This window comes from Macaca nemestrina, chromosome 19 (assembly GCF_043159975.1).
Source record: "Macaca nemestrina isolate mMacNem1 chromosome 19, mMacNem.hap1, whole genome shotgun sequence".
NCBI lineage: Eukaryota > Metazoa > Chordata > Mammalia > Primates > Cercopithecidae > Macaca > Macaca nemestrina.
In genome coordinates, this window is record NC_092143.1 from 10,110,026 (window position 1) to 10,135,768 (window position 25,743).

The 25,743-nt window shown below is 36.2% G+C and overlaps 1 protein-coding gene across 14 annotated transcripts in view; it reads left to right on the plus strand.

The window, feature by feature from the left end:
• LOC105476947 (rotatin) overlaps nucleotides 1–25,743 on the plus strand; it is a 215,439-nt gene that overhangs the window by 49,274 nt on the left and 140,422 nt on the right. For 11 of the 14 annotated variants that reach the window (XR_011616801.1, XR_011616800.1, XR_011616799.1 and 8 more), the window contains 9 exons: nucleotides 5,967–6,092; nucleotides 6,609–6,725; nucleotides 7,662–7,798; nucleotides 10,902–11,073; nucleotides 14,310–14,409; nucleotides 16,498–16,586; nucleotides 16,959–17,076; nucleotides 21,375–21,471; nucleotides 22,113–22,181. Coding sequence is in view for 6 of the 14 variants with exons in the window: in XM_071085198.1 (XP_070941299.1) it covers nucleotides 5,967–6,092; nucleotides 6,609–6,725; nucleotides 7,662–7,798; nucleotides 10,902–11,073; nucleotides 14,310–14,409; nucleotides 16,498–16,586; nucleotides 16,959–17,076; nucleotides 21,375–21,471; nucleotides 22,113–22,181 (1,025 nt within the window). In the remaining 8 variants the exon portion in view is untranslated. Of the gene's footprint in view, nucleotides 1–5,966; nucleotides 6,093–6,608; nucleotides 6,726–7,175; nucleotides 7,438–7,661; nucleotides 7,799–10,901; nucleotides 11,074–14,309; nucleotides 14,410–16,497; nucleotides 16,587–16,958; nucleotides 17,077–21,374; nucleotides 21,472–22,112; nucleotides 22,182–25,743 lie in introns of those variants that run through there. The other 3 variants (XR_011616803.1, XR_011616804.1, XR_011616805.1) reach the window with 3 other exon arrangements.

A 25,743-nucleotide genomic window follows, 5' to 3' on the forward strand; every position in this document is an offset into this window, starting at 1 on the left:
TCGTGCATTTTTTGTTTCCAGAAGTTCAGTTTTGTTCTTACTAAAATGTTCGTCTCAGATCTGATCATGGATCAAACCACCATTTTACTGGTTTCCTTGGGTGGGGCTTCAGCCTTCTTCTGTATCTTGTCGAACTTCCTTGCCTTCCAGCTTCTCAATTCTGTCATTTTAGCCATTTCAGTTTGGTTAGGAACGATTGCTGGGGAGCTAGTGCGGTTATAAAGAAGTAAGAAGACATTCTGGGTTTTAGGATTGCCAGAATTCTTACACTGTTTTTTTCTCATCTGTGTGGGCTGATGTTCCTTTAATCTTTGAAGTCGCTGTACTTTGGATGGGGTCTTTTGCTTTTATATTATTTGATGCCGTTGAGGGGTTTCCTGTGGAATAAGTTGGGATTAGTCAATTGGCTTGGTTTCTGTGTGCTTGCAGGGCCAGAGCTCAGCTCAGCACCCCTGGGCTGTGTGCTCTAACCCTGGGGGTGCACCGAACAGGCCAGTGGCTTTGATTTCTGGTCCTCTGAGGTCAGACACCTGCTGCACTGGAGGAGCTAAGGTGTTCCCAGTCTGCTGGCAACAACTTTCCGATGGTGACTGCCCAAAAAAGTGCTCGGGGTGGGGGGCGTGGGGCGGTGCTTTGGGAAAAAGTGTGCTTGTGGTGGGGTGACCATGGCGAGCGGCACCGGCAGGGGAGGCTGCAGGCAAGTGTGCACCAGCAGGGGATGGCTGTGGGTGGCTGTGTGCCTGCAAAAGCGCTCTGACAGGAAGGCAGAGGCTGTTGGCAAAAGACCTATGGTGGTGGCTGTTGGCAAGCATTTCGGCAGGGCAGCTGAGGCTGTGTTGCAAGCTAGTAAGACAGACTAGCTTTTGAGAGGCCAGCAGACAGGGTGGCATTCAGATCAGGTCGGTCCAATCTTGTGGGAAAGATAGCTCTGCTCTTTCTGCTTCTGGCAGCCAACTAAGGCTAAAACCACCTAGAGGAGTATGTCAGGCTTTGGGTGATGGGCACCTATGGCCTTGCCCCAGTGCAGCCATTACTGCGCCAGACCCTCTGGGCTCTGCAGACTGGGGTTCTATCTCTGGCAACTATTTGGGCAGTTCTCCCTTGCAACTCCCAGGTCTGTGCAGGTCATGGGGTCTCCCATAGCTAGGATCCTAGAGGATCGCTGCAAGAGTGGGCTGCTCCATGCCTGTTGCACTCACCGTTTCCCTAAGAGCTGCTCGAGGCCGGGAACGAGTCCTCTGGTTTCTTCTTTTGTGTTGTTGTGAATTTTAAACATATTTACTTGATAATATTGTTTAGATTATTGTATTAGAATTCTCCCACGTGTTAGGGCTATTGAATCTTCCTTATGTTGTTTATTTTAGCAGATACTGTTAGTTTTGATTTTCAGGTCTTCTTTGGCAGGGTGGCTTTTTCTCGTGATCTCGTATTCTCTAGATTGTGGTTATACGTTTGTTTCTGCATTGCCTTTAGAGATTTGACAGTTAATGGTGACATAGCTTGGAAGGGTAATGAAGGTGTATTTTCATTTGTATATGCTGAAATAATAAGAATCAGAGGAGGAAAGATTGAAGATAGTGGGTAGCAAGTAGCTAATTAAAGGAAGCTAGTGCCTCTGAGAGTTGAAGGCGGTGGGACCTTGAACATGATGGCTAATTGGGGTTAGGTGGGCTTAGATATTACAGGAAGTTGCAGGAGCCTCCTTCTATTGAGTCTATTTTCTTTGAGATTGAAAGTGAGATGTTCATTGTGTGAAATGGCTAATATGAGTAGATACTTGGTAATATCAAATAGTAGCATTTTGGGGCTGCATACAGAACTTAGTTGATTGTGTCTGTAATCTTAGCAGGGAGACTATTCTACTTTGCATGCTTATCTTTGGCTAGCTGGCATGGTTTTTGGGAACGTGAACATTGGGATCGATCAAGGGTTGGGATATTTCCTTGCTATTGTGAAGAAGGGAACGCCTGTGGTGCAAGTGAGCTGAGTAGTTGAAATGACAGACTGTAGAACCAAAGGCCATAAAGACTACAGGGAAGAAAGTAGAAGGGTTTATGGACTGGAGGTCAAAGAAGGACTATCTTTCAAGTTGAGTAAGAAGATTAGAAACCTACATTTATGATTTTAGTGGTAGAACAAGTGAAAAGAGAAGTGTTCCTCAGTTATAGGGCAGGTGAGTATCATTGAGATAAATAGGTCAAGAAACTAAGATACCTGTATTTGGGATAGTTATTATACCTGAAATTTAAAATGGTGGAATACGATTTGATGTCTTTCTTGAGGCAGATTTTAAGTAATTATTGGAAATAAAAATTTGGCAGATAGGAAAAGATTTGGTGTAAATTGAATTATTGATGTATATGATCATTTTGGTATATGATGAATTTCAAGTAGGAATTATCTGGATGTTAATTTTTTAGAGGAGTTCTAAAAAATTAACATCCAGATAATGTTTCCTGTCATAGAATGATAGGAAAAAAGGAATGTCAGAAATAAATATGTATGTGTCAGTCCCAAATTTGTTTTTTAAAAAATACACTGAATTTGTTAGTAATGTAGAAAATTCTAAATTTTAATATACTACAGTTTTTATAACCAAGTCTCATGCATTTTGTTGCAAAAATTTAAACTGAGAATATTTTTTGTTAGAACTCACTTTATTATCCTAGTTGTAAAAGGGGAGAAAATAGAATGTGAACTTTCATTTAATGTTTTATTTTCTTGTTAACTATTTGGAAATTTATATTAGTTGACAGTGTTCTTGCAAAATATAATTGTGATTTTTCTTTTTCACAAAAAATAGTCATCTGTATAGTGCAATTTCAAAAAATTGATTTTTTAAAAATCAATTTGTGGTTTTAAAAAATTGATACGTATTTATTATCAGGGAGTTATAGTAATCCAAGTCAAAAGCTCCAAATGATGAGATTTCTTGTAGTTAGCCCCTGTGTCATAAAGATATAGTATCTTGGTTTGGATATAAGGATTTGGAAAGGCATTTCACTTTAATTGGCTATGTCTGTCATGTGATATTATTCCAGTGTCTTCTGGTAAATCTCCAAGGCTTTGTTGCAGCTTTACCTAACCTAAATGTAGGAGCATGCTAGTAATTTGTAGGTTACTTTTCCTGAAGAGGCAAGTTAGCTTTTTATTGTAAGACTTAACTTTGAGGATGGTACGGTAAGGAGTTAAAATAACTTTTAAATTTAGGGATGATTAAATGACCACCACTTCCATGTTACCTACATCTGATATTCATTTAGCAATATTTACTGGACACTTTATGCTAGACTGTAGTGATATAAAGTACAGAAAAGAGCCTTATCAGAGAGCTTACCTTCCGATAGGGGAGAGAGAGAGAAGTATGTAATAATTTAAAAATATTCTTTAAATACATAAAAAGTATATATGTACGTTTGTGTGTATATATGTATATATAGTTTTCTTTATAACACTGTATATATAGAATATGTATATATATAGTTTTCTTTACAACACTGCATATACATTCTATGTATATAGTGTTTTAAAGAAAATAGTGTTGTAAATAAAATGAAAGGATAAAAGAATAGAGAATGACTAGTAATGTGGACTAAATTTATGTAGGCTGGCTAGGGAGGGAGGGAGAATTTCCAGCTAGAGGAAACAACAGGTGAAAAGCCTCCGCTTTTCAGGTGATAATGTACTTTGCGTGTTTCATGAACACAGAGAAGAGCGGTATAATGAGATAACAGAAAAATGGTACCAGATTGGGTCTGAAAAGTAGGCAGGGTGTCAAACATTATAAAGCTGTGAATTGTATTCTAAGTACAGTGAGATGCAACTTGATCTGTTGATCTTTCTGAAAAGATCACTCTCGCATTGTGGGGAGTGGATTGTAGGTGGTCAGGATGGAAGCAAGAAGACCCGTTCCACTGTAGTAGCCCTGATGAGGTGTGGTGGTGTAGTGGAGATGAAGAGAAGGAAATGAATTTAGGATGCATTGTGGACATGGAGCTAATTGGTCTTGCTGATAATGGGAGTAGGAGATAGAGAGTGATCAAGGATGAATTTTAAGGTTTTGGATTTAGCAGTTGGATTGATGTCCCAAATACGGGATTGTGGATTGGGTAGAATTCTGTTTTGAACCTAAGTTTGACATGCCTTTTTATATCAAATGCAGGTGTTAAGTAGACTGTTAAATATAATAATGCTAATGCTAATAATTTCAATAATAATGATAGCAGCTAACATTTATGGAGCATTTGCTCTATGTATCAAGTACTTTTATAAGTATATTATCTCACTGAATCCTCCTAACAGCTCTGTGAGCTCGGTACTACCTCTTTCTGAAAATGGAGATACTTTGAATTTGTCCAAGGTCGTTCAACTAAAAGTGGTAAAACTGGACTTTGAACCCTGATAGGCTCACTCCAAAGCCCACATTCTTAAGCATTGCACCACACTACCTTTGGCATGTGGAGCCCAGATTAGGTATAAAATTTTCAGTCATCCAGCATAGAGACGATATTAAAGCCACAAGCCTTGATAGGATCAACTACTGAGAGACTAGGGAAGAGAAGGCCGTCTAGGATCTAACCAGTTAGAAGTTGGGAACAGAGGGAGCCAGGAGTGGAGACAGAGGTGAGAAGGAAGAGTCAGATGAGAACAGAGATGAACACGTTGGATTTGGCATCACTGAGGTCATTGGTGTCCTCAACAAGAAGCTCCAGTGGAATGGTAGGAACCTAAGTCCTGCTGATGTGCATTGAAGAGGACCTGACAAATGAGGAAGTACTGACTGAGGACAGCGAACTCTTGTAAGGACTTGTGGTGGGAAGGAGAGCTGAAAAATGAATTGTTATCAAGAGGGGGAAGCCAGGGCCAGAGACACATTACAATGTGTCATACGGTGATTTGAATAATCATGTGAAGAAAAATAAAGGCGCTGGAGAAAAATAAGACAATTTTAGGGAGTAAATCTTGATTTCAGAAAGGGATAGTCACAGTTTAGATGGTAGGTAAGTATCTTAAGGAAGTAACTGACAGCTGTTGCTAAACTTTAGGGCTGAGGCTTTAGATCTTTGAAAAGCTTGTGATACGAAGTCGCTGTCTGTGGCATGAAGTTAATAGTTGAAAGAAAAATAATGTATGCAGATGCGTATATGAGTGTATGTATGTAACTTTTTGGCCTTTGAATTGTTGGTAATAGGAAGTAGAAATTTGCAGAATGAATAAAAGTAGTATTCATGTAACTTGTTATTGTATATTTACCTTCTATATTGTATTTAAATTCTATTAATATTTCAAGTAGCTTTTTTTCCCCTCTCACCTTAAATAGCTGCTAACAAAATATTATTCTCCATCACATATTGAGAAAAAAATTTCTGATAGTTACTCTAAGTGATGCTTCCAAGTAATTGTATTTTAGGTACACAGCTGTATTGATGATAACTTTATATAATCATATATATATCACATATACAGAATACAAATATATAGTATATAAATTATATATAAAATGTATATTATCTATAAAATGTATAAAATATATATTCTACATGTAGAATATAAATATAGTATATAAAGTTATGTCTCTCATAACTTGAAGTCCCTGAAGTCCTTTCATGTTGAATTTTTCTTTCCCAACCTTTGTAAGTAAAATGCAAATACCTTAGGATAAGTTTCTTATTGTGTTTATGTCCTTTGTGTCTATCATGATGAATAACTTTAAGAGATTATAGTTGTCTCAGCCGTTTGTTTACTTCATTTATCATGATTATGCTTGTTGGCAGAAGGTAACATAATATGTATCTCATACAAACTAAGAAACTGTTAGGAGAATCTTTTTCATTCTCTATTGTTAAAAAAAAGTTTCAATGAAGTAAAAACGAAAATAGAAATTGGATTGTAAACAGAAGAAAGATGGATCTTTTGGAAAAATCAGTGTTGCTAATTTAAAAATACTTTTTAATATTATTTTACAGGAATGTTTAGGTGTCCATAATGTCACTAAATCTGTGTCTTCACTTTGCAATGGAATTCATTTTCTACTTCATCCAAAAGTTCTATATGAAATCTCTGTATTTGGCATTCAAGACCCCAAAAGTGAGGTATGACGTTAAAAATAAGTGAAAATACTCCTGTAATTTAGATACTCAGCTAAATCAAGGTGATATGCTAATACAGTTTAGATAGCATGGTGAGAAACTGAAAAGAAACCTGTCTTTGGTACATTGGTTCACTCGAAGTGTTATTTAAATAAAAATAAATGTTACATAAAATGTGGCAATAAAAATACAGGACACACATGATTTCAAAAAATTCAGATCAGTTTACTTACATTTTTCATCTAAGATGTAGAGAACTATGCAGTACAGGTAGTAAGCAGATTATTTCAGTTAGGGAAATTTTTACTCAAGGGACAAATGTACATTAAGGTAAGAAAGTAGAAATCATTAAGGAAGAAAAACAGAACAGAATGTAAGATGATGCTATGGAAATAAGAACTTTTGAAAGAGATGTTAATTATAGCATCTTTCCAGATGTTATAAAATGTTACAGGTGTGTCAGGTGACCTAGTGGGACATCTCATATGACTGGTTTGTCGCGTCTGTGTTGTTGAGCAGGTGAACACTGCTGCCAAGGCCATTCTGTTATACCTGCTTCAGGGACGATTGATGATGACAGCCCTGACCTGGAACAAGTTTATTGAGTCTCTGTGTCCTGTCATTCCAATACTACAGGTATTCTGTGAAATTCACTTTTTATGATACCATTTATCTTTGGCTGGGTGTCATTGATTTAAACACATGCAAACAGCAAAACTGTCATGTTGTGAGAGAAATGAAGAGAAGCTGTGAAGGCGCTGGGGATAAGTGAACAGCAAGTGGGTGGCTGTCTTGTTTCTGGCAGAAAGTTAAACAAGGATAGCCAATTTGTCTGTATATATTTTATATATCTGGGTGGGAGGTTAAAAAGTGAGGTGCATTCACAGCATTGACTGTGAAAAATAGAACTCAACCTTATATAAAGGCCTTTAGGCAGAGCTAACAGTGCTTTTTAAGCAGACCTTACATAACAACTAACTTGCCTCATGAATTCTATCCATGCATATATATGATTAGATTGATACCTTAATTAACATGCTCCTGGAAACAGCTTTTTTTTTTTTTTTTTTAAAGCAATCCTTCTGGACGTTAAAGGAGTCAGGTTTCTGTCTCTTTTGGATGAAAAGGTGGAGTTCAGAGGTGCCATCGTAAGCACAGTCCTCTTTTAGAAGAGAGAGCCTGGACCTTGTGCCTTGAGACTCACAGGGTCCTATTCCATGCGTGTAGCCTTTAGAGCGCTCCGTCTTCTTAGGGTGGGGATGGGCTGAGGATCTGCGAGGTGCTTCACTGAGGAGAGGTGCTGCTGTTAGAATCTTAGAAAATAGAAAGATCAGCAAGTGTCAAGAAGGTTGGCATGTTTTCCTGAAGTTCTCCTGTATGTATGTGTATTTTCTTTTAAATACAGTTTTATTTAGGCTCCTTAGCTCATAGAGGTTATTTTAAAAAATAACTATTCAACTGAATCGACAGACATTTATGAGTTGCTGATAGGACAATACAATTCTTATTTTCAAGTTGAAAAGTTATGTATATAATTAGACAATAACTTCTCTTTAAAAACAAATATATTAGGGCTATGCCGACACAGAAGATCCTTTGGGTAACTGCATTCTCCTTCTAAGCAAAGCAAGTTCTGACACAGAAGAGATTCTTCCGTGTACTACCCGGTTAAAGTCCATGCTGCGACTTTTGCTAGTGAAAAAGCCATCGTGAGTACAACATAATCTTGTGAACATCAAAGATTAATGGAAACATGCTAAGAAAGTATAGTAACTAGATATAATTTGAAACAAAACTAAATAATTTTTAAGGAGGGTGGTACTCCATTACTAGAGGAAACTAATGCATGAAACTAAGCAGATACAAGGTCTTTTTTGTACTTGCTGACTTTCATCCATTTTACAGCCAAGTTATTCCTTGCCAGATCAGCCTATGTTATAGGACTGCTACTAAGTGCTGCTCAGTAGTGCCCTAGGCAAGTTGGAGAGCCATGGAGATAAATAGATGGTAAAAATTATAGTGCTTTCCCATCTTCTCTTTAGAAATTGTTAGTCTCCCAGAGTGATCCTTTTGTAAAAATCTGTTCTGAATATTAAGTTTTTTGTAAGTGTAGTAGGCCAGTTGTCTCATATACCAGAGTTATGTAGATATTTTAATCCCATGTAGCTGTGTTCTTACTTGGGAAACTGAAAATGAATCCTTTCTTTGACCGCCATTAATGGAAGCATTGTTTTAGTTAATGAAAAGAAGGAGAATGATACTGTTTTTTTTTTCCGTCTCTGTCATTGCAACATGAATCTTTTCTATTATTATTTTTGGTAACAGTGGTTAGATTTTCCCTTACTGAAAAAAGAAAAAAATGCTTAGAGTCAAGATGGATAAGCAGGGCTAAAGAGGAATAGTTGGTTGAAAAGGCTAGGAAGAATGGACAGACATTCTTCTGACAATGGATAATTTGTGTTTCCCAAAGCTTACATCAGGAAAATACAGCAGCTTATTTATAGAGAGATCATTGGACTGAAAAATAAGGAAGTAGGTGGAAGTTAACTAAACCATTAAGAGAATAGAAGAAGGAAAATTATGGAGTCTTTAAAATATCTCTGCAGTATAGAGAGTAGTGTTATGGGTGATACAGGAAGAAGTAGGGCAGAGGGAGTTAATGTGCTTGTGTTCTCGGGGTTGTCTTCTACACGTGCAGAAAGGCTCTTCCCTGTTAATTAACGTGCTAGTGTGGTACTCTTGACTTGAACAAACCCCCAATTTGGAGAATTAACACAATAGGGGTCATTTCTTGTTTGCTTTTCAAGGAGCTCAAGGTCCTCAGGTTAATAAAGACATTCTAAGGTAGGACATCCCCAGGAGTGTAGTGCAAGGCAAGGCCAGATCTTCCTTTGGGTAAGATAATTCTCTATTATACAGAACTTAAAACAATTCAAATGACATATTTGTTTTCCTTATTGTATTAATTCTGCCCCATCCCACCAACCCATCCATAAACTCCATGAAGACAGGAACCCTGTCCACTGGCTAATCTTGTATTCTTAGAACTTCATAGAGTACCTTATACATAAATACACAGTCATGCGTTGCTTAATGCCATGGATGCATCCCGAGAAATGCTTTGTTAGGTGATTTTGTCCTTGTGTGAACATCATAGAACGTACCGTACACAAAACTAAGTAATAATAACTTACTACATACATACCTAAGCTATATCATATAGCCTATTGCTTCTAGGCTGCAAACCTGTACAGCATGTTACTGTACTGAACACCGTAGGCAGTTGTAACACAGTGGCATTTGTGTATCTAAACACAGAAAATGTTTAGAAAAATATAGTAATATAATTCTGTGAGACCGCTGTTGTATATGTGATCCACTGTTGACTGTAACATTGTTATGCAGTGCATGACTGTACTCAAAAGTATTAAAGAATTATATACATATATAGGAATAACTGAATTCTGGCATCCTGTGCTAAACCTAAAAAGATGCTAAATGTATATACCAGAGAACAAGATGCATAAATACATGCTTTACATACCTCATCTCTAGCCACATTTACTAGGGGTGATACCTGTCTCTCAACTGACAACCCCAGATGTGAATATAGATATCATTGACTTAGAATGTAAGGAACAAAGGAAAACTATTAGGTAGGTGTTTAGCCTTTCTAAGCTCTCTTGAGGTAACTCAGGAAATGGAGAGGGAGAAAGTTTGCCTGACTTACTAGTCCTCTGGAGATGATATCAGTTAACAATATTGCAGTAAATATCTACTTTGTGTTAGATTCAGGAAGTATTTATTGGGTGGCTTACTGTGTATCTATGAGCTGTGGAAAGGTAGCAGCACACCACACAGACATGGGCCCTGCCCTTTCAGCATTTAGCGTGTAACTGGGAATATAGCTCTTATTAGCAATTATTCTTTATTATTAGTTGTCATAAAGTGAGATAAAAGTTATGATGCAGGGGCTCAGGGTGGCAGGCCTACATCCAGAAGGCAGCCTGCTCTCGTCTGGAGTCGGAGGGCCACTCTAATGATGCATGTTTTAATTGTTGTCTTATAGGTAGTTCTTAAAACCTGGCAACTTGTATTATTGCTTAAAATTTGTCCAGTTTCTAGGTAGTTCAAGAACCTGTCAGAGGAGTGACGGATACATGGTTGTCTCAATATCTGCCGCCTCAGTGACCTTTGTCCACTCGGTGGTTTTTCTGTTTCTCTATTTCATTGTTCAGTGGCATACAGTATTTAAACTTTTCTTGAAAAGTCTCCCACTTCGCCACTCAGCTGAACTTATTCCTAATCCCTTCCAGATAAGGAAAAGGTGTTTGTATTTTCATTTTTGACAGGAATCTGTTTGACCCCTGATGTAAGAAGATTTTGATACATTGTAGTGTTATCACGCTTCCGTTATGAGCGTCATTACTCTCCTGAGGGTTCATCTTAACGTTTGGACTCTGGTCGGCAGTCTGTGATACTTTTTATGGTTGAGAATAGATCACTAGATTTGAAGACAGGAGTTATAGATTTAATTCCCAGATGTACTTATTGAAGTTTACTCAATAAGTGAGTCTGTCTCATTTGTAGTTATTGATTATTTTTTGTTTCTCATGTTTATTTTATAACTTGAATAAATCATTATAGTTATATATGCAAGATTTTTTAGAAGTAAATTATTACTAGTAATGGCAGTATAATTGTGACTACTTATTGTACTTTGTTGATATATAATTACTTGTAATTATAAGCCCTTTTACGATAGACATTTGTGTATCACGAAAGTTCGACTTCAGTACTTTGTGTTCTTAGGGTCCGCTCACAAGCGTTAAAGCTTTTAGCGTTGCATCTTACCAGTGAAGAAGGGGCTGACACAAAGCGTCCTCTGATAGACGCCAGAGTTCTCTCCAGAGTTACGAATTTATTCATTGTGAAGAAACCTATTGAACTCAAACTGGATGACAGAAGAGAGCTGGTTATTAAGGTGACTATAAATTTTGAGTTTATTACTGGGTGGTTATTTGATACATTTTTATATCTTGTATTTTATGTGACATTCTTCAGTTTGTGTATGTCCTGGGGAGGGAGAGAAGTGTGGGGATTCAGGGCTGATTGGAAATTGTGTTCTGGCTGTATCTGGCTTCTGGATATGTTGATTCATTGCAGTGGTCCCAACCTTTTTGGCAGTAGGGACCAGTTTCACAGGACAATCTTTCCATGGATCGGGGCAGGAGTGTTGTTTTGGGATGATTCAAATGCATTATATTTATTGTGTACTTTATTTCTATTATTGTTACATTGTAATATACAATGAAATAATTGTATAGCTCACCATAACGTAGAATCAGTGGGAGCTCTGAACTTGTTTTCCTGCAACTAGACAGTCCCATGTGGGGGTGATGGGAGACAGTGACAGATCATCAGACGTTCGTTAGATTCTCGTAAGGAGCAGACAACCGAGATCCCTCACACACCTAGTTCACAATACGGTTTGCACTCCTATGAGAATCGAATGCCGCCACTGATCTGACAGGAGGTGGAGCTCAGGTGGGAAGGGGAACGATGGGCAGAGGCTGTAAATACATTTCCCTGTCTTTAGCTAGGACTGTACCTATAGCATGCTGGACTGATGCAGAATTCTATAAAGAAAGCTGTCCACTAGTCCACTGTTTTCATGGATTCATTCCTGTGTTTTGTACTTTCTCATTTCACTTCAAGTTTGCAATCTGTCTGTTTTGTTTTAGACTAACTCGCCAAGGCCTGTGGTAGTATGGTAGAGCCACTTGTAATACAGTAGGTTTGTTTGTTTGTTTGCTTTTTAATGGAGAAACACATTATGTTCCTCTAAACTGAATGTTCAGGGCTGTATGACAGTGCTGGCGGGAGGACTGGAGAGTCTTCCACTGGCCACATACCAGGTCGGATTGGGACTTCCCTGAGTACCAAGCCATTGGTAGTCACTCCTGTGTCCTGATGTGTGGAGAAAGGCGGGGAGGGGCCTTTCTAACGCGTCTTCTGTGAATCCATGTTCGGACTGGAAGACAGCGGTGAGTGGGGGAAAGGAGCTTCATCTTTGTTACTTTCTCGTCCCTTTTTCCTGATGCTGGTTTTGCCTCCTCAGACTCTGTTCTAGCATGAAGTGACAGTAAGGGACTTGTCTGGGGTAGCTTTGAAGGGGTGCTGGACAGCAAATCCCAGAGTGCTCTTCGCTCTGGGGTCTTCTGAGAGAAAGAATGGAGAGGTCCATGGGAATACCAGCTGGTGGCTTCTGGGAGCAACAGAGAAATCTTGAGTCACAGGTCTGGGTCGCTTTTCTCAGGTTAGCCTGGTACTACCTATAAAGATGTTAGGGAACATGGATGTTTTCTGTTACCTTTATAAGGTTGCTAATGGATTATTGGGTTATGAATAACTTCCTAGCAAAAATGTATGTTAAGAAGAGAGGGGCCGGGCACAGTGGCTCATGCCTGTAATCCCAGCACCATGGGAGGCTGAGATGGGTGGACCACTTGAGCCCAGCCTAGGTGATATGGTGAAACCCTGTCTCTACTAAAAATACAAAAAAATTAGCTGGGTTTGGTGGTCCATGCCTGTAGTCCCAGCAACTTGGGAGGCTGAGGTAGGAGAATCACTTGAGCCCAGGAAGTCGAGGCTGCAGTTAGCTCAGATTGCACCACTTCACTCCAGCCTGGGTGACCAGAGTGAGACCCTGTCTCCAAAAAAAAAAAAAAAAAAAAAAAAAAAACTTGTTTAACATGATAACTCTTTATTTTACATCTTAAGTTCCTTCCTGACCTACTGCATCATTGTTGCAAATTTTATTTATTTATGTATTTATTTTGAACTTTTATTTCAGGTTCGGGGTACATGTGCAGTTTTGTTATATAGGTAAACTCGTGTCATGGGGTTTGTTGTAAAGATTATTTCATCACCCTGGTACTAAGACTAGTACCCAATAGTTATTTTTCAGATCCTCTCCCACCTCCTACCCGCCATCCTCAGGTAGGCCCCAGTCTCCGTTGTTCCCCTCTTTGTGTCCTTGTGTTTTCATTATTTAGTTCCCGCATGTAAATGAGAACATGCAGTATTTGGTTTTATGTTCTTGTGTTTTTTTGCTAAGGATAGTGGCCTCCGGCTTCATCCATGTTCCCTCAAAAGACATGATCTCCTTCTTTTTTAAGGTTGCATAGTACTCTATGGTTTATATGTACCACATTTTCTTTATCCAATCTGCCATTGATGGGCATGTAGGTTAATTCTGTGTGTTTGCTATTGTGAATAGTGCTGCAGTGAACATACACATGCATGCGTCTTTATGGTAGAATGATTTGTATTTCTTTGGGTATCCAACATCCATAAGGAACTTAAACAAATTTACAAGAAAAAAGCAAACAATTCCATTAAAAAGTGGATAAAGGACAGAACAGACATTTTTCAGAAGAAGACATACCTGTGGCCAAAAGGCATATGGAAAAGAGCTCAATATCACTGATCATTAGAGAAATGCAAGTCAAAGCTGCTATGACGGACCATCTCACACCAGTCAGAATGGCTATTTTTTTTTTTTTTTTTTTTTTGTGAGACGGAGTTTCGCTCTTGTTGCCCAGGCTGGAGTGCAGTGGTGCGATCTTGGATCACTGCCACCTCCGCCTCCTGGGTTCAAACGATTCTCCTGTCTCAGCCTCCCGAGTAGCTGGGATTACAGGTGTGTACCACCATGCCCAGCTAATTTTTGTATTTTTAGTAGAGACGGAGTTTCACCGTGTTGGCCTTTTGTATTTTTAGTGGAGATGGGGTTTCACCATGTTAGCCAAGCTTGTCTCGAACTCCTGACCTCAGATGATCTGCCCACCTCAGCTTCCCAGAGTGCTGGGATTGTAGACATGAGTCATCGCGCCCGGCCAGAATGGCTATTATTAAAAGTAAAAAAATACCAGATACTGGTGAGGTTATGGAGAAAAGGGAATACTTACACACTGTTGATGAGAGTGTAAATTAGTTCAACCATTGTGAAAAGCAGTGTGGCAATTCCTCGAAGATCGGAATACAGAACTAATTACTCAACCCAGCATTGTGTGAATTTACATGTAAATACATTGGTTATTTAAATAAGTTGATTTTTTGAGCTTTTGTTCATAGGGCACAAACTGTAAAATCTTATTGGAGAATTGGAAGCAGAAAAATGTAATTTTGGGTTTTTTTTTTTTTTTTTTTTTGTAGTCGGAGACTGTTGAAAAGGTGTATGAAATCTTCACCTCAGATGATGTTGATCTTGTTTTGAGAAAGTCAGCTGCCGAACAGTTGGCTGTGATTATGCAAGGTAATGCATCCTAAGGAAAATGATTGCTGTACTGCTGATAATAGAATTTTAGATTGCTGTGTGGTACTGGCAGGAGTTGGCAACTATGGTTTATGGGCCAGACCCAGCCTGTGGCCTTTTTTTTTTTGACAGCCCTCAAGAATGGTTTTTGCATCTTTAGAGTTGTTAACAAAACCAAACCAAAACCAAAGAATGTGCAAGAGACCATATGTGTCTGTCTAACAAAACCTAACAACATGCTTACTACCTGGTTCTTTACAGAAAAAGTTTGCTAACCCCTTATTATTTGACCTGTAAAATGCCATTCGATAGAATTATCTTCTTTCTAAAATATTAGTATATTTCCAATAGTGAAGTGCATGTTCCTTCCTCAGTTTACTGAGTGCATGCATCGTATTTTTGATTTGTACCATCTTGCTTAGGGAATTTAATTAAATAATACTTTTGTGGTAGGTAAAATAAAAATAATACACTGTAGCTATGCCTTTTCTTTAAACGTTTTTTTTTTTATTTTTTAAATTATACTTTAAGTTCTAGGGTACATGTGCACAATGTGCAGGTTTGATACATTGGTATACATGTGCCATGTTGGTTTGCTGCACTCATCAACTCATCATTTACATTAGGTTTTTCTCCTAATGCTATCTCTCCCCCAGCCCCCATCCCTGAGACAGGCCCGGGAGTGTGATATTCCCCGCCCTGTGTCCAAGTGATTTCATTGTTCAATTCCCACCTATGAGTGAGAACATGTGGTGTTTGGTTTTCTGTCTTCGTGATAGTTTGCTGAGAATGATGGTTTCCAGCTTCATCCATGTGCCTGCAAAGGACACGAACTCATCCTTTTTTATGACTACATAGTATTCCACAGTATATAAACGTTTATTTTTAAAAACAACTAGTGTAATACACTGTTAGCTTTGTTTGTAGTGTTGTTATTCCATAGGTTTTTCTTCTTTGGGTTAGTTTTGAATTTTTCCCCATATGTGATGTATGTACTTTAATATTTATGAGAAATGAAAACTTTGAGTTTACATAAAAAGATGCTTATGGTTAGCACTTCTTGTCTTGACATTAGTGGAAACTGGGATGAGAGAGTAATTTGAAAAAACATATTCCATGTATTTGTAGTTTTAACAACAATAACACAGACTACAGAAAATAAGACTAGAAAATGAGGAAAGCCCTGGTTAAAAAAAAAAAAAAAGAAAGACTCATTAAAGAGAATTCCTTCAATATTGTTAACATTTCAAAAGTATGCCTTATAATTTTGGTATGCACTATATTGGGGGGCAAGTAACAGCTAAAGATCATTACAGTGATAGCTACCCCTTCAATATCCGTGTGTGTGTGTGTGTGTGTTTTTCCTAATGAGAATATAGGAGAAAATTTGTCTGCAAGTTGTTTAATAATTGTAACGAATATATAAGCAATTATAGTTTTGGGTTCTGGTAACATTTGTGTGTGTGGATGTGCATATCTATACATAAAATTTTTTCGTGTGTATACAAAAACTTTTTTATTACAAACATGATATGTGAATATATGCTTATTAAAAAGAAGCTCATGTTCTCCAGAAATATGTAGTGTATTATAATCTTGTTCCTTTTATACTTGCTATTAATAGTTTGAAGTTAGAGATTTTTTATTGATAGAAAAATGTTCATGTTGTAAGTCATATTTTTCACATGAGCTTGTGGAGAATTATAAACATTTGAAGGTGATAAATTTGGAAGAGTCAATGAAATAATATAAAGAAGAAAATTTGCCATGTATAAATATAAGCATTCATTTATGCACTTAAAATTCTCGTAGTTTTCAGAGTCTGAACTAGTTCCATAATTCTTTTTTTATAGTTTTGTTTTTTATGTTACAGAAGTAAGATATGCTTTTTACTTAAACGTTTTCAAATTGGACAAGTGTATATAAAGTAAAAAGTTAAAAGTTTTGTACTCCAATGTTAACCCCAGGTCTAAGTGTTTTTAATAGTTTGAAGGTTGTGTGGATATCAGTTCTGAGTATTTCAAAATATGTTTTTTAAACTACAAAAAAAGTTCTTTAACTTTTAGTAACTTTTTTTTTTATCTACAGATATTAAAATGCATGCTGTGGTGAAAAAGTTATGCTTAATTGACAAAATAATTGAGTATTTAAATGAATGTGTGAGTCAAGATGGCAAGGTAAGGCTAATGTGCATCTAGACATTGTTTTACAGGCTGTTTTTATTAATCAGATCTGAAATTGAACTGAGCAGAGTTTGGATGAGTACTTGGATTTTAAATCCTAAGTAACACCTCCTATCTCATTCATTTTTTTAAATTCTAAAAGTGGAGTAAGGAAAACTAATTTTAAAATTTGCATAAGATGGGCAAGCAGAAGTATATACAAAACTTACTTTCAGTGGAAAGTAATTCCTAGTATTTCTTTACGTTTCAGTTTCAGGTAATTTGATGAAAAAGCATAAAATTTAGAGTAAGATAATATTATGGTATGTTTGATCTCACCTGATAATTGGTGAAAATAAAATAGCTGTGTTTTTCCTCCTGGCCCAGGTTGTAGAATGTTTGGTACAACCATGCCTCACACTCTTGAGGAAGGTTTTATGTGGCGATCCAGTCATGCGTGTTTCCCTCTCACAACAGCCTTCTCTTTTGACCCTGTTATTCAGAGGTAAATAAAAGAAAATCTGCTAATAATTAGATTGTTCTTAAGTTTTAAGTGTTTCTTCTTTAATTGTAAGTCACATTTACTTTTTATTTTACTCTTAGAACATCAGCATTTATTACTGAACACACTACTAAAAACTAATCACAGTGGAAAATGTTTAATATTTCTGTGGAAATTGCTTTATAATCTTGTTACTGAGTGGAGCCTAGAGCTGAGAAAGGGTGAAACCTCTCATTGTTCTTTGTACCTTGATGTAGATATCATCTGGTGCTCAGACAGTAAACTATTACCTATAAACAGAGAAAGTTGCAGTTGCTGTTGTTACTATCTTTTTTCCAATATCTCTTTCGTCTTTCTTGTTTTGCTTGTACCTTTGGATCTTGGTACATTTTGTCTGATTATTTCATTTGACAGGTGTTAAGGGTATAGACTCAACCTGTGTGGGCAGAAACTAGACCATCCTAAATGACTCTGAGCCTAAATTTATTACATTCTACAAAGTGTGGTTTTAAAAACCCATTTTAATTTGATTCTAATTTCGTAAGGTGTTAGATGAACACATTTCGTGTTGTTTTGTCCTGCCTGTCTTCTTTGTTTTTTTTTTCTCAATGGAGACTTTGGTAACATTTTGTACTATTTTCTTTCTTAGAGATTTAGGCCACTGCTTTTTAATATTCTACAGGAGTCATGTAGGCCGAGCATCTGAATGTGCTTCATCTTGTCTGTTATCAGGCATATAGGAGATAAGCGAGATTTATGTTCAAAATATGTTATTGCAATATAGTCCTTTTATTTTAGCATTTTTTCCTCCTGTTGGCTTCTGCTTGCCAAGTAAGATGCAGTTTATTGAAGTAGCAGCAGTAAAACCAGGTAAAGCTCTAAACGGATTCAGCGTGTTTAGGCTCATAACATTTTGAGTAGACTGTAACGTTTTTATAGGATTGTTGTATAGACTGATCATCTGAAAGAGCAGCAGTTATAGATTTTTAGTTTTCTTTAATCCTGTTAATAATTGTCTTCTTATTAACTTCATTCATTTGAATGTAGTTCCTAGTTTACCTTTTCATTTATAATTTTCATTTAAATTATTCAAGCATGGAGCTTATTATGAACACCTACTGGATTCAAAAGCATGTTCCAAGGCAATATAATCTATACCCTTTTCAGTATTTCAGTTTTTCTATTTCATTGCTGTTTGTGGAAATTACTTTCAATGAGTCTGAGAGTCTGAGAATGAATATAGTATCCCCCATTAATGGATTTAGTTTCAGGAAAAATTTTACTTATTTATTTATTTATTGAGACAGAGTTTCACTCTTGTTGCCCAGGCTGGAGTGTAGTGGCACGATCTTGGCTCACTGCAACCTCTGCCTCCCGGGTTCAAGCATTTCTCCTGCCTCAGCCTCCCGAGTAGCTGGGATTACAGGTGCTTGCCACCATATCTGGGTAATTTTTGAATTTTTAGTAGAGGCTAGGTTTCTCCATGTTGGCCAGGCTGGTCTCAAACTCTTGACCTCATGTGATCCACCTACCTTTGCCTCCCAAAGTGCTGGAGTTACAGGCATGAGCCACCATGCCTGGCCGAAAAATGGATTTTTAACCAGCTGCTTAACCAAGAAAACCCATTTCTCAGCAAACGTTTATTAAGTACATGCTTTGTGCTAGGTGCAGTGCTAGGCCCTTGGGTTATATTGCTGAGCATGGTAAATGACCCTCTTGGAACTTACAGTAGAGTTGGAGACATTGACAAGTAAATATACAGTACACCACAATAATACTTACAGTTGGGGATTCCTGGTGCCAGAGGACGTGCTGGTCAGATTGGTTGGTGATAAGTATCAGAGATTGTTTCTAGGGAATGTGGCATCTAAGATGGAATTTCAGAAATGAGGAGTTCAAGTAGGCAAGACTGACTTCTAGATAGAGGGAGCCATGGTTATGTGTATGAGAGACTGATGTGTTTGAGATGGAGCTGGCTGGATTTGGGGAATGTGGAGTGAAGGGGAAATGATGGAATGAGACAGGGAGGGCAGTTCGTGCAGGGCCTGGGAGGTCTTATTAAACAGCAGTGAGGAGCCGTTTAAGGTTGTTAAACAGGGGAGTGTGTGTTTTAGGAAGATTATTTCTGTAGCATGGATAGTGGATCAAAGGAGTAGAATAAATAACTTCTCAGATAACACTGCTTTGATTATAAACTTTATGTTATGACAGAATTCTATACTGTGTTTCAGGGTTAGAAATTAACTTAGAAATCATTTACTATACCATCTCAGTGTGAGGTCTAGAGAGATTTAGCAACTTGGCCAAGGTTATAACCAAAAAATGGTTATTGGGTTATTTACTTTGCTACTGAGAGAGAATCTAAACTTCCTTACCTTTGTTTGTTTTTGTTTTAAATAATCACAGACCTATACATACTCACTGTAAAAATTCAGGCAATATAGAACTATACAAATTCTAAAAGTTTACATTTTCTTCTCTTTCTCAATTTCCCCAAAGAAGACTGTTCTAGTTATGATTAGGAATGTATTATTCCGAATGATTTTTTCTACACACACATGTAGTTTTCATTATATATATTACAGTATTGTGTTGCTTCCTTTTTTCAACTGGAAATGTAACTTGAATATCCTTCCATGTTATTTTATATGAGTATACATTCTTTAAAAAACCCTAAGAACAACTGCATTGGTGTTTCAGAATTTCAGTTTGCTGTGTTCCTGGGTATTTGTTTTAGATTTTTCACCATGACAGTAATCATGTTGTGTGGTCATCTTTGTGCATTCTGTGTTGCAATTCCTACGTCAAAGAGATTTTATAAGATAATGGTTAAGTTCCTTTCCAAATCACTCTCACCAAAGGTGTTTAAAAATGCTTATTTTCATTACAACTTTGCTAACACTGAATATGTCTCATTAAAAGTTTTTAATCTTACAGGTAAAAATATATAATTGTTTTATTTTCTTAGTTTTAGTGAAGTTATCTTTTCATATATTTTATATTCACATTTCATAATCTATGGATTACCTATTTTTGTGTTGTATTTAATTTCTTTTTAGTGACTTGTAGGGTGTTTTAATTATAAGATAGACACAATCCTTATGCTTGATTTTACGTGATTAACATTTTCTTTCAACTTTTCTGTCCTTTAAATGTATTTATTATTATATTTTTAACCTTAAACTTAAATATTTTATGGAAATACATAGAGCTTTTCTGTTATGGCAGTTGGGCAATTTTTCATCATGCTCTTCAAGTAGGACTTTCTCTAGTTTCAGATTGAAAACACTTTTCCTGTGTTTCAAGTGTTGTTCAAAAAAATTACATTTTAAATCAGGCAAAGGCATTGCTGTAATTTCTTATTTATTTGGAAATATTATGGTTCATTCTCTTTATCACTGATGTGAAATGTCTATTTTATTAGAAGTTAATTTTTACATGTTCTGTTTCTTTACTTTTTTTTCCTATTTTTAATCATGTCAATTACATAAGGATGATTTTCTTTTCCAGCAGTTAGGAAAAATATCTTCTCTCAAAACTTATTTCTTATTGCTGCTTCCCTGAATTTGCTAACTGTGTATTATGTTGTTATTCCTGTGAGATAACATCATCCTTCTTTGTTTAGAATTTCATAGGTTTCAAGCATTGAGAAATTGTAGCATTGGGATCATTATAGAAGTGGGAACTTATACTTAATGATAAAGAATCGGACCAGGGCACTTAGCTAAGTAGTAAGTAGTAGAGCTAGTGTTAAGTCTATCCGTTCAGAGCCCTTCCCTTTTCCATCATCTTGTCATAATTAACAGGAACCAAAACAATGACACAGCCCAAGGATAACATATTAGTCAAATCCAAGTTCTATGATCACATGTTTGTAGTAAAGGGCAAAAGTTGTAAATTAAGATCTCTCGGTGAGGAAACTTTAGCTAAAATTACATGACTCGGCATAACCTTCTAGAGGCTGTATCAGTTCATTTCTCTACCTAAAACTAGACAGTGTCTAGTGAGTGTATCTACAAGTGTCACTCCTGGACTGGTAGCGTCTGCGTCCTCTGAGAACGTATTAGAAATTCATATTCACAGGCTCCACCCTAAACCTATCCAATCAGAAACTGTTTTTACAAGCCCTCCAGGTGATTCTTGTACATCCACAGGTTTGAGATGAAAGCCTGTGTTTTAGTGTCACCTTATCTGGGTTAATGTTGCATTTCTTTTCTCTTCAAATTAAGATATTTTAAATTCGAAGTTTGTTCTTTCTAGACATACAAATATTTCATAAAGTTGTGCTTCTTTTTATTTAGTTTCCTTAATATTTCATGAAGATTGTACTGTCGTGACTGAAGTTGGAGCACTATTTTGTCTTCTGTTATTTGATGAAGTATCAAGAATGGATATGTGGTGAGATAAAATAATTTATAAGTTTTTTACTCTTAACTGTTTGTCTCAGGTATCTGATGCAATCTTACAGCAATGCGTGGAAATTTCTGGTTTATGAAGCTTATGCTGTCCATGCTACACCCATATGTGGTATGAATTTTGATTTGAATAAACAGTATTCAAAAGCCTATTGGCTCAGAAAGTCTATCTCAAATTTTATTTTTAAACATTACTAAGTATGAAATTTAAAATTACTGCAGTAATTTTTGTCTTTAATACATTTTTAGTACGTACCTTCAACTATGTGTTTTTTTCTTAATATTTCATTATTTTTTAAAAAACTCGGAAGATGTTTAGGACAATAGTATATGATTAGCACTGATCTTGAGCAGGATCCGTGGGCGGAGACACACAAAGTCCACCTGCCATTACCACTAATGCACTGAATCATTTGTTATGTGGAATTTTTTTTTTAAAACATGATTTACTCTTCATAAGCACATCTAGGAAGTAGCAAACATGTTGTTACTATACTAAATGATAGACTCAATTGCAGCGCTTGCTTTCATTTGCAGTCAGTGAAGTGAGGTAAGTTGTATTTGTTAGACAAAACTTGGTCTACTCAGTTGCTTCTTTGTTTTTGTTTTTCTTTTACGAAACAGGTCTGTTAATCCTTCCAATAAACCTTCTTTGCCGTCAGTCTTCAGTTTGCCTGTTTCAGTTTTTAGAAGGTAAAGGATTTATTTCTCTGATTTTCTTGAAGGATGAAATGTTACAGAAAGGGAAATCAAAATCTACAATTTCTCACAATTTTCATTTAGCATTTAAATCCCATAACTTGGGCTTTCATGGTTCCTTCATGATGGTGCTTTGAAGATTTCAGTAAGTATATCTCCCCACCACCAATTTTTTATTTTGGTATCGTTCAAATTTACAGGAAAGTTAAAAGAACTATACAGTGCATACCTGTATGTCGTTCAGCCTAGAGTCATCAATTATTTACATATGAGTCTCTTTGCTTTCTCTCTCCTAATATGTATTTTTATTTATATTTAGTTCTCCCTCACCCTCCAATTGGAAATAAGTTTCAGACATAAATTCACTCCCTTCCTATATATTCCAGCATGCACATCCTTAGGTTAAGGACATTATTCTATATAACTGCTACAATATGATCACATCTAACAAGATTACAAATAATTCTGTAACATGATGTGGTTTCTCCAGTTATCTCCAAGTATCTTTTGTATATATTTTTTCATAATGCAATAACAAGTTAAGGTCCTACATTGTGCTTGGTTTTCATGTCTCCTTAGACTTTTTAAAAAAGTAAATTGTTTTTAATTGACATATGTCATACATAAAGCATACAAGTCATAAGGGTACAGCCCTTGAATTTTTCCAAGTAAACGTACTTATTTATGTCACACAGAAATCTGACATAGAATATTACTAACAGACCAGAACCCCTTTTTGTGCTCTCTCATTACCTTCTACCACCCCAAAATGTAATCCTATTTTAATTTCTATTGCCATACATTATTTTTGCTGGTTTTTGAACTTTATAAATAGAGTGCATTATTATGTTGGCTTTTTGCTCAACTTGGAGAGATTTGTCCGTATTGTTGCATGAAACAATAGTTGGTTCATTTTCACTGCTATGTGGTATTCTGTCTAAGAATATACAACACTTTTATTTACCATTCTATTTGTAGACGTTTGATTTGTTTTCTGTTTTGGACTATTATGAATAAATGACTGCTAAGAACATTCTTGAACATGTGTCATTGTTGGAATATAGGATATTTATGTTTAGCTTTAGTAGATGCTATCAAACAGTATTACAAAGCGGTTGTGCTGATTTACATTCCCACCAGCAGTGGAAAAGTACTAGGTGCCCCACATCCTCACCAGCCTTTGGTATTTGCCTTACCAGTCTTAATTGTGTGTAGATTTGGCTAAATAATAAAACTTACATGACTGCAGTAGTCGTGCTTAGAATGAGATCACATTTGTGGGTGCTGGGAGCTGTCTTGGCTTAGAAGCCTCATGTCCCAAATAGAAAATACATTCTCTAGTGAGCGTGCTGTAGGCATAGTTTCCAGGTTGCTTGTAAGAGCCACAGCACTCAAGATTGCTCAGAGCTGTGCCGTCCCATCATGCGTTTGTAGTTTATTCCTAGATGTCTCAGTCCAGATGTGGGGAGTCATTTTCATCATAAGCAAAGCAGCTTAGTAAATTCTTGACATTCCATATCTATCTGATTTTTACTGGGTAAAGGGAGAGAGTTAGCTCAAGATCACGTTTGTCCATAAAGAGGAGAAAGGGTTTTATTTTTCCTTTACTCACAGTAATGTTGTCATTTAAAAAAGTGTTGCCCATCTGATGGATGTATAGTGGTATCTCAAAGTGGTCCTGATGTATTATTCTTTGCTTTTTATTATTTTCTTCCTTCGATGTTCTTCAGACTTAATTTACTGTTCATTTTCTAACTTACTGGAAGATTGGCCATTGATGAGCCGCCCTTTCATTTAAAGCTATCAATGTTTCTAAGTATGGCTTTTGGTATATTCCACGAATTTGATATGCCGTATTTTATTATTTAGTTCAAAATATTTTCTAAGTGTTTTGTGATTTTTTTTTCTTTGATCCAAGGGTTGTTTAGAGTTATTGGGGGTAACTAGTGAAGATTTAGTTTATTAGGTGTTCTAGTTATTTTATTACTAATATTTAGCTTAATATTGACATTAGAAAATATTTTCTATGATTCTAATTCTTTAGAGTTTGTTGAATTTTACTTCATGGCCCAGCATATGGTCAGCTTTTTAAAATGTTCCATGTGTAGTTGAAAATAATAATGTATATGTAGTAGTTGTTGGATATACTGTTCTGTAAGTATCAAAATATATCAGGTTTATTGATAGTGGTCAGATCTTCCCTGTGTCTACTTTACTGTATGTGTGTGAAGTTCTTTCAGGTAGCAGAGGGGCATGTTAAAATCTCCACTATGACATTGTCAGTTCTGGCTGACAGCGTGTTTTGAGGCCATGTAATTTAGTTTGTAAACATGCTGGTGGGTTGTCTCTATCATTATGAAATTATTTCTTTATCTCTAGCAGTGCTTCAGCATATAGAATTCACTTGATCCGTTATTACTGTAGCTTCACCAGCTTTTATTTGGTTAGTGGTTAGCATGATATGTGTTTTTCCATCCTTGTAGTTTTAACTGTTTTGTGTCCTTAAATGTACTGGTTTTTTTTGTAAGAAGTATATAGTTGAGTTTTTTTGGTCCAATCTTACAGTATTTACAGTTTTAATGGAATATTTTAATGAATTTTACATTTACTAGAATTACTTATATTTTTGGATACAGATTATTAGCTTGCTGTTTTCTATTTGTCCAGTGTCATTTTTTTTTTCTTTCTTTTTCCTCTCTGGCTTATCTTGATTAATTTTTAAAATTAATCCATGTTTTTCAGCTGTTAACTTGTAGTTATACATACATTAAGTATTCTATTTATTTATTAGCAATTGGGATCTTGCTCTGTTGCCCAGGCTAGTCTTGAACTCCTAGCTTCAAACAATTCTCCCACCTCAGCCTCCCAAAAGTGTTGGGATTACAGGCATGAGTCACTGTGCCCAGCTAAGTATTCTTCTATGTATGTTATTTCTATATATTTTATACAGAGGATTATTTTATAATATAGAGATTATAATTTACTTTCTTGACTGTGAATTAGTATTTTTACCACATCCCAGACAATGGAAGGACCTTAGAACACATTAACTCCATTTAATTGCTCTTCTTTTTTTTTTCTTTTATTGTCAGGTATTTAAATTCTATCAGATGTTATTATAATTATTTTATGCAGTAAATACTCATTTAGGTTTGTATACCTTGGTCGTTTCTGTTACTTTTTATTGCTTTTTTGGTTTTCCTGCCTCCATCTGAGAATTTTTTTTTGAAGAGATTTTTATTATTTAATGTAGTACACTTACATTAGCAATGATTTCTGTCAGTTTTTTTTTAATCTAAAAATTCTGTTTTAAAAAATGTTATCACTAGGTATAGAATTCTAGGTTGGCAGTTGGAGTCCATTTTTTGTAGGAACATTACTGTCAGTTTTATTGTTGCTTCTTTGAAGGAACTGTGTTCCCCATTCCCTTAGGAGTTCCTTTAGCTGTATCCCACAGCACTTTGCTTGCTTGCTTATTTATTAGGGAGAGTTTATTTTATTTTTATGGGTACATAATAGTACATATTTATGGAGTACGTGTGATATTTTGATATAA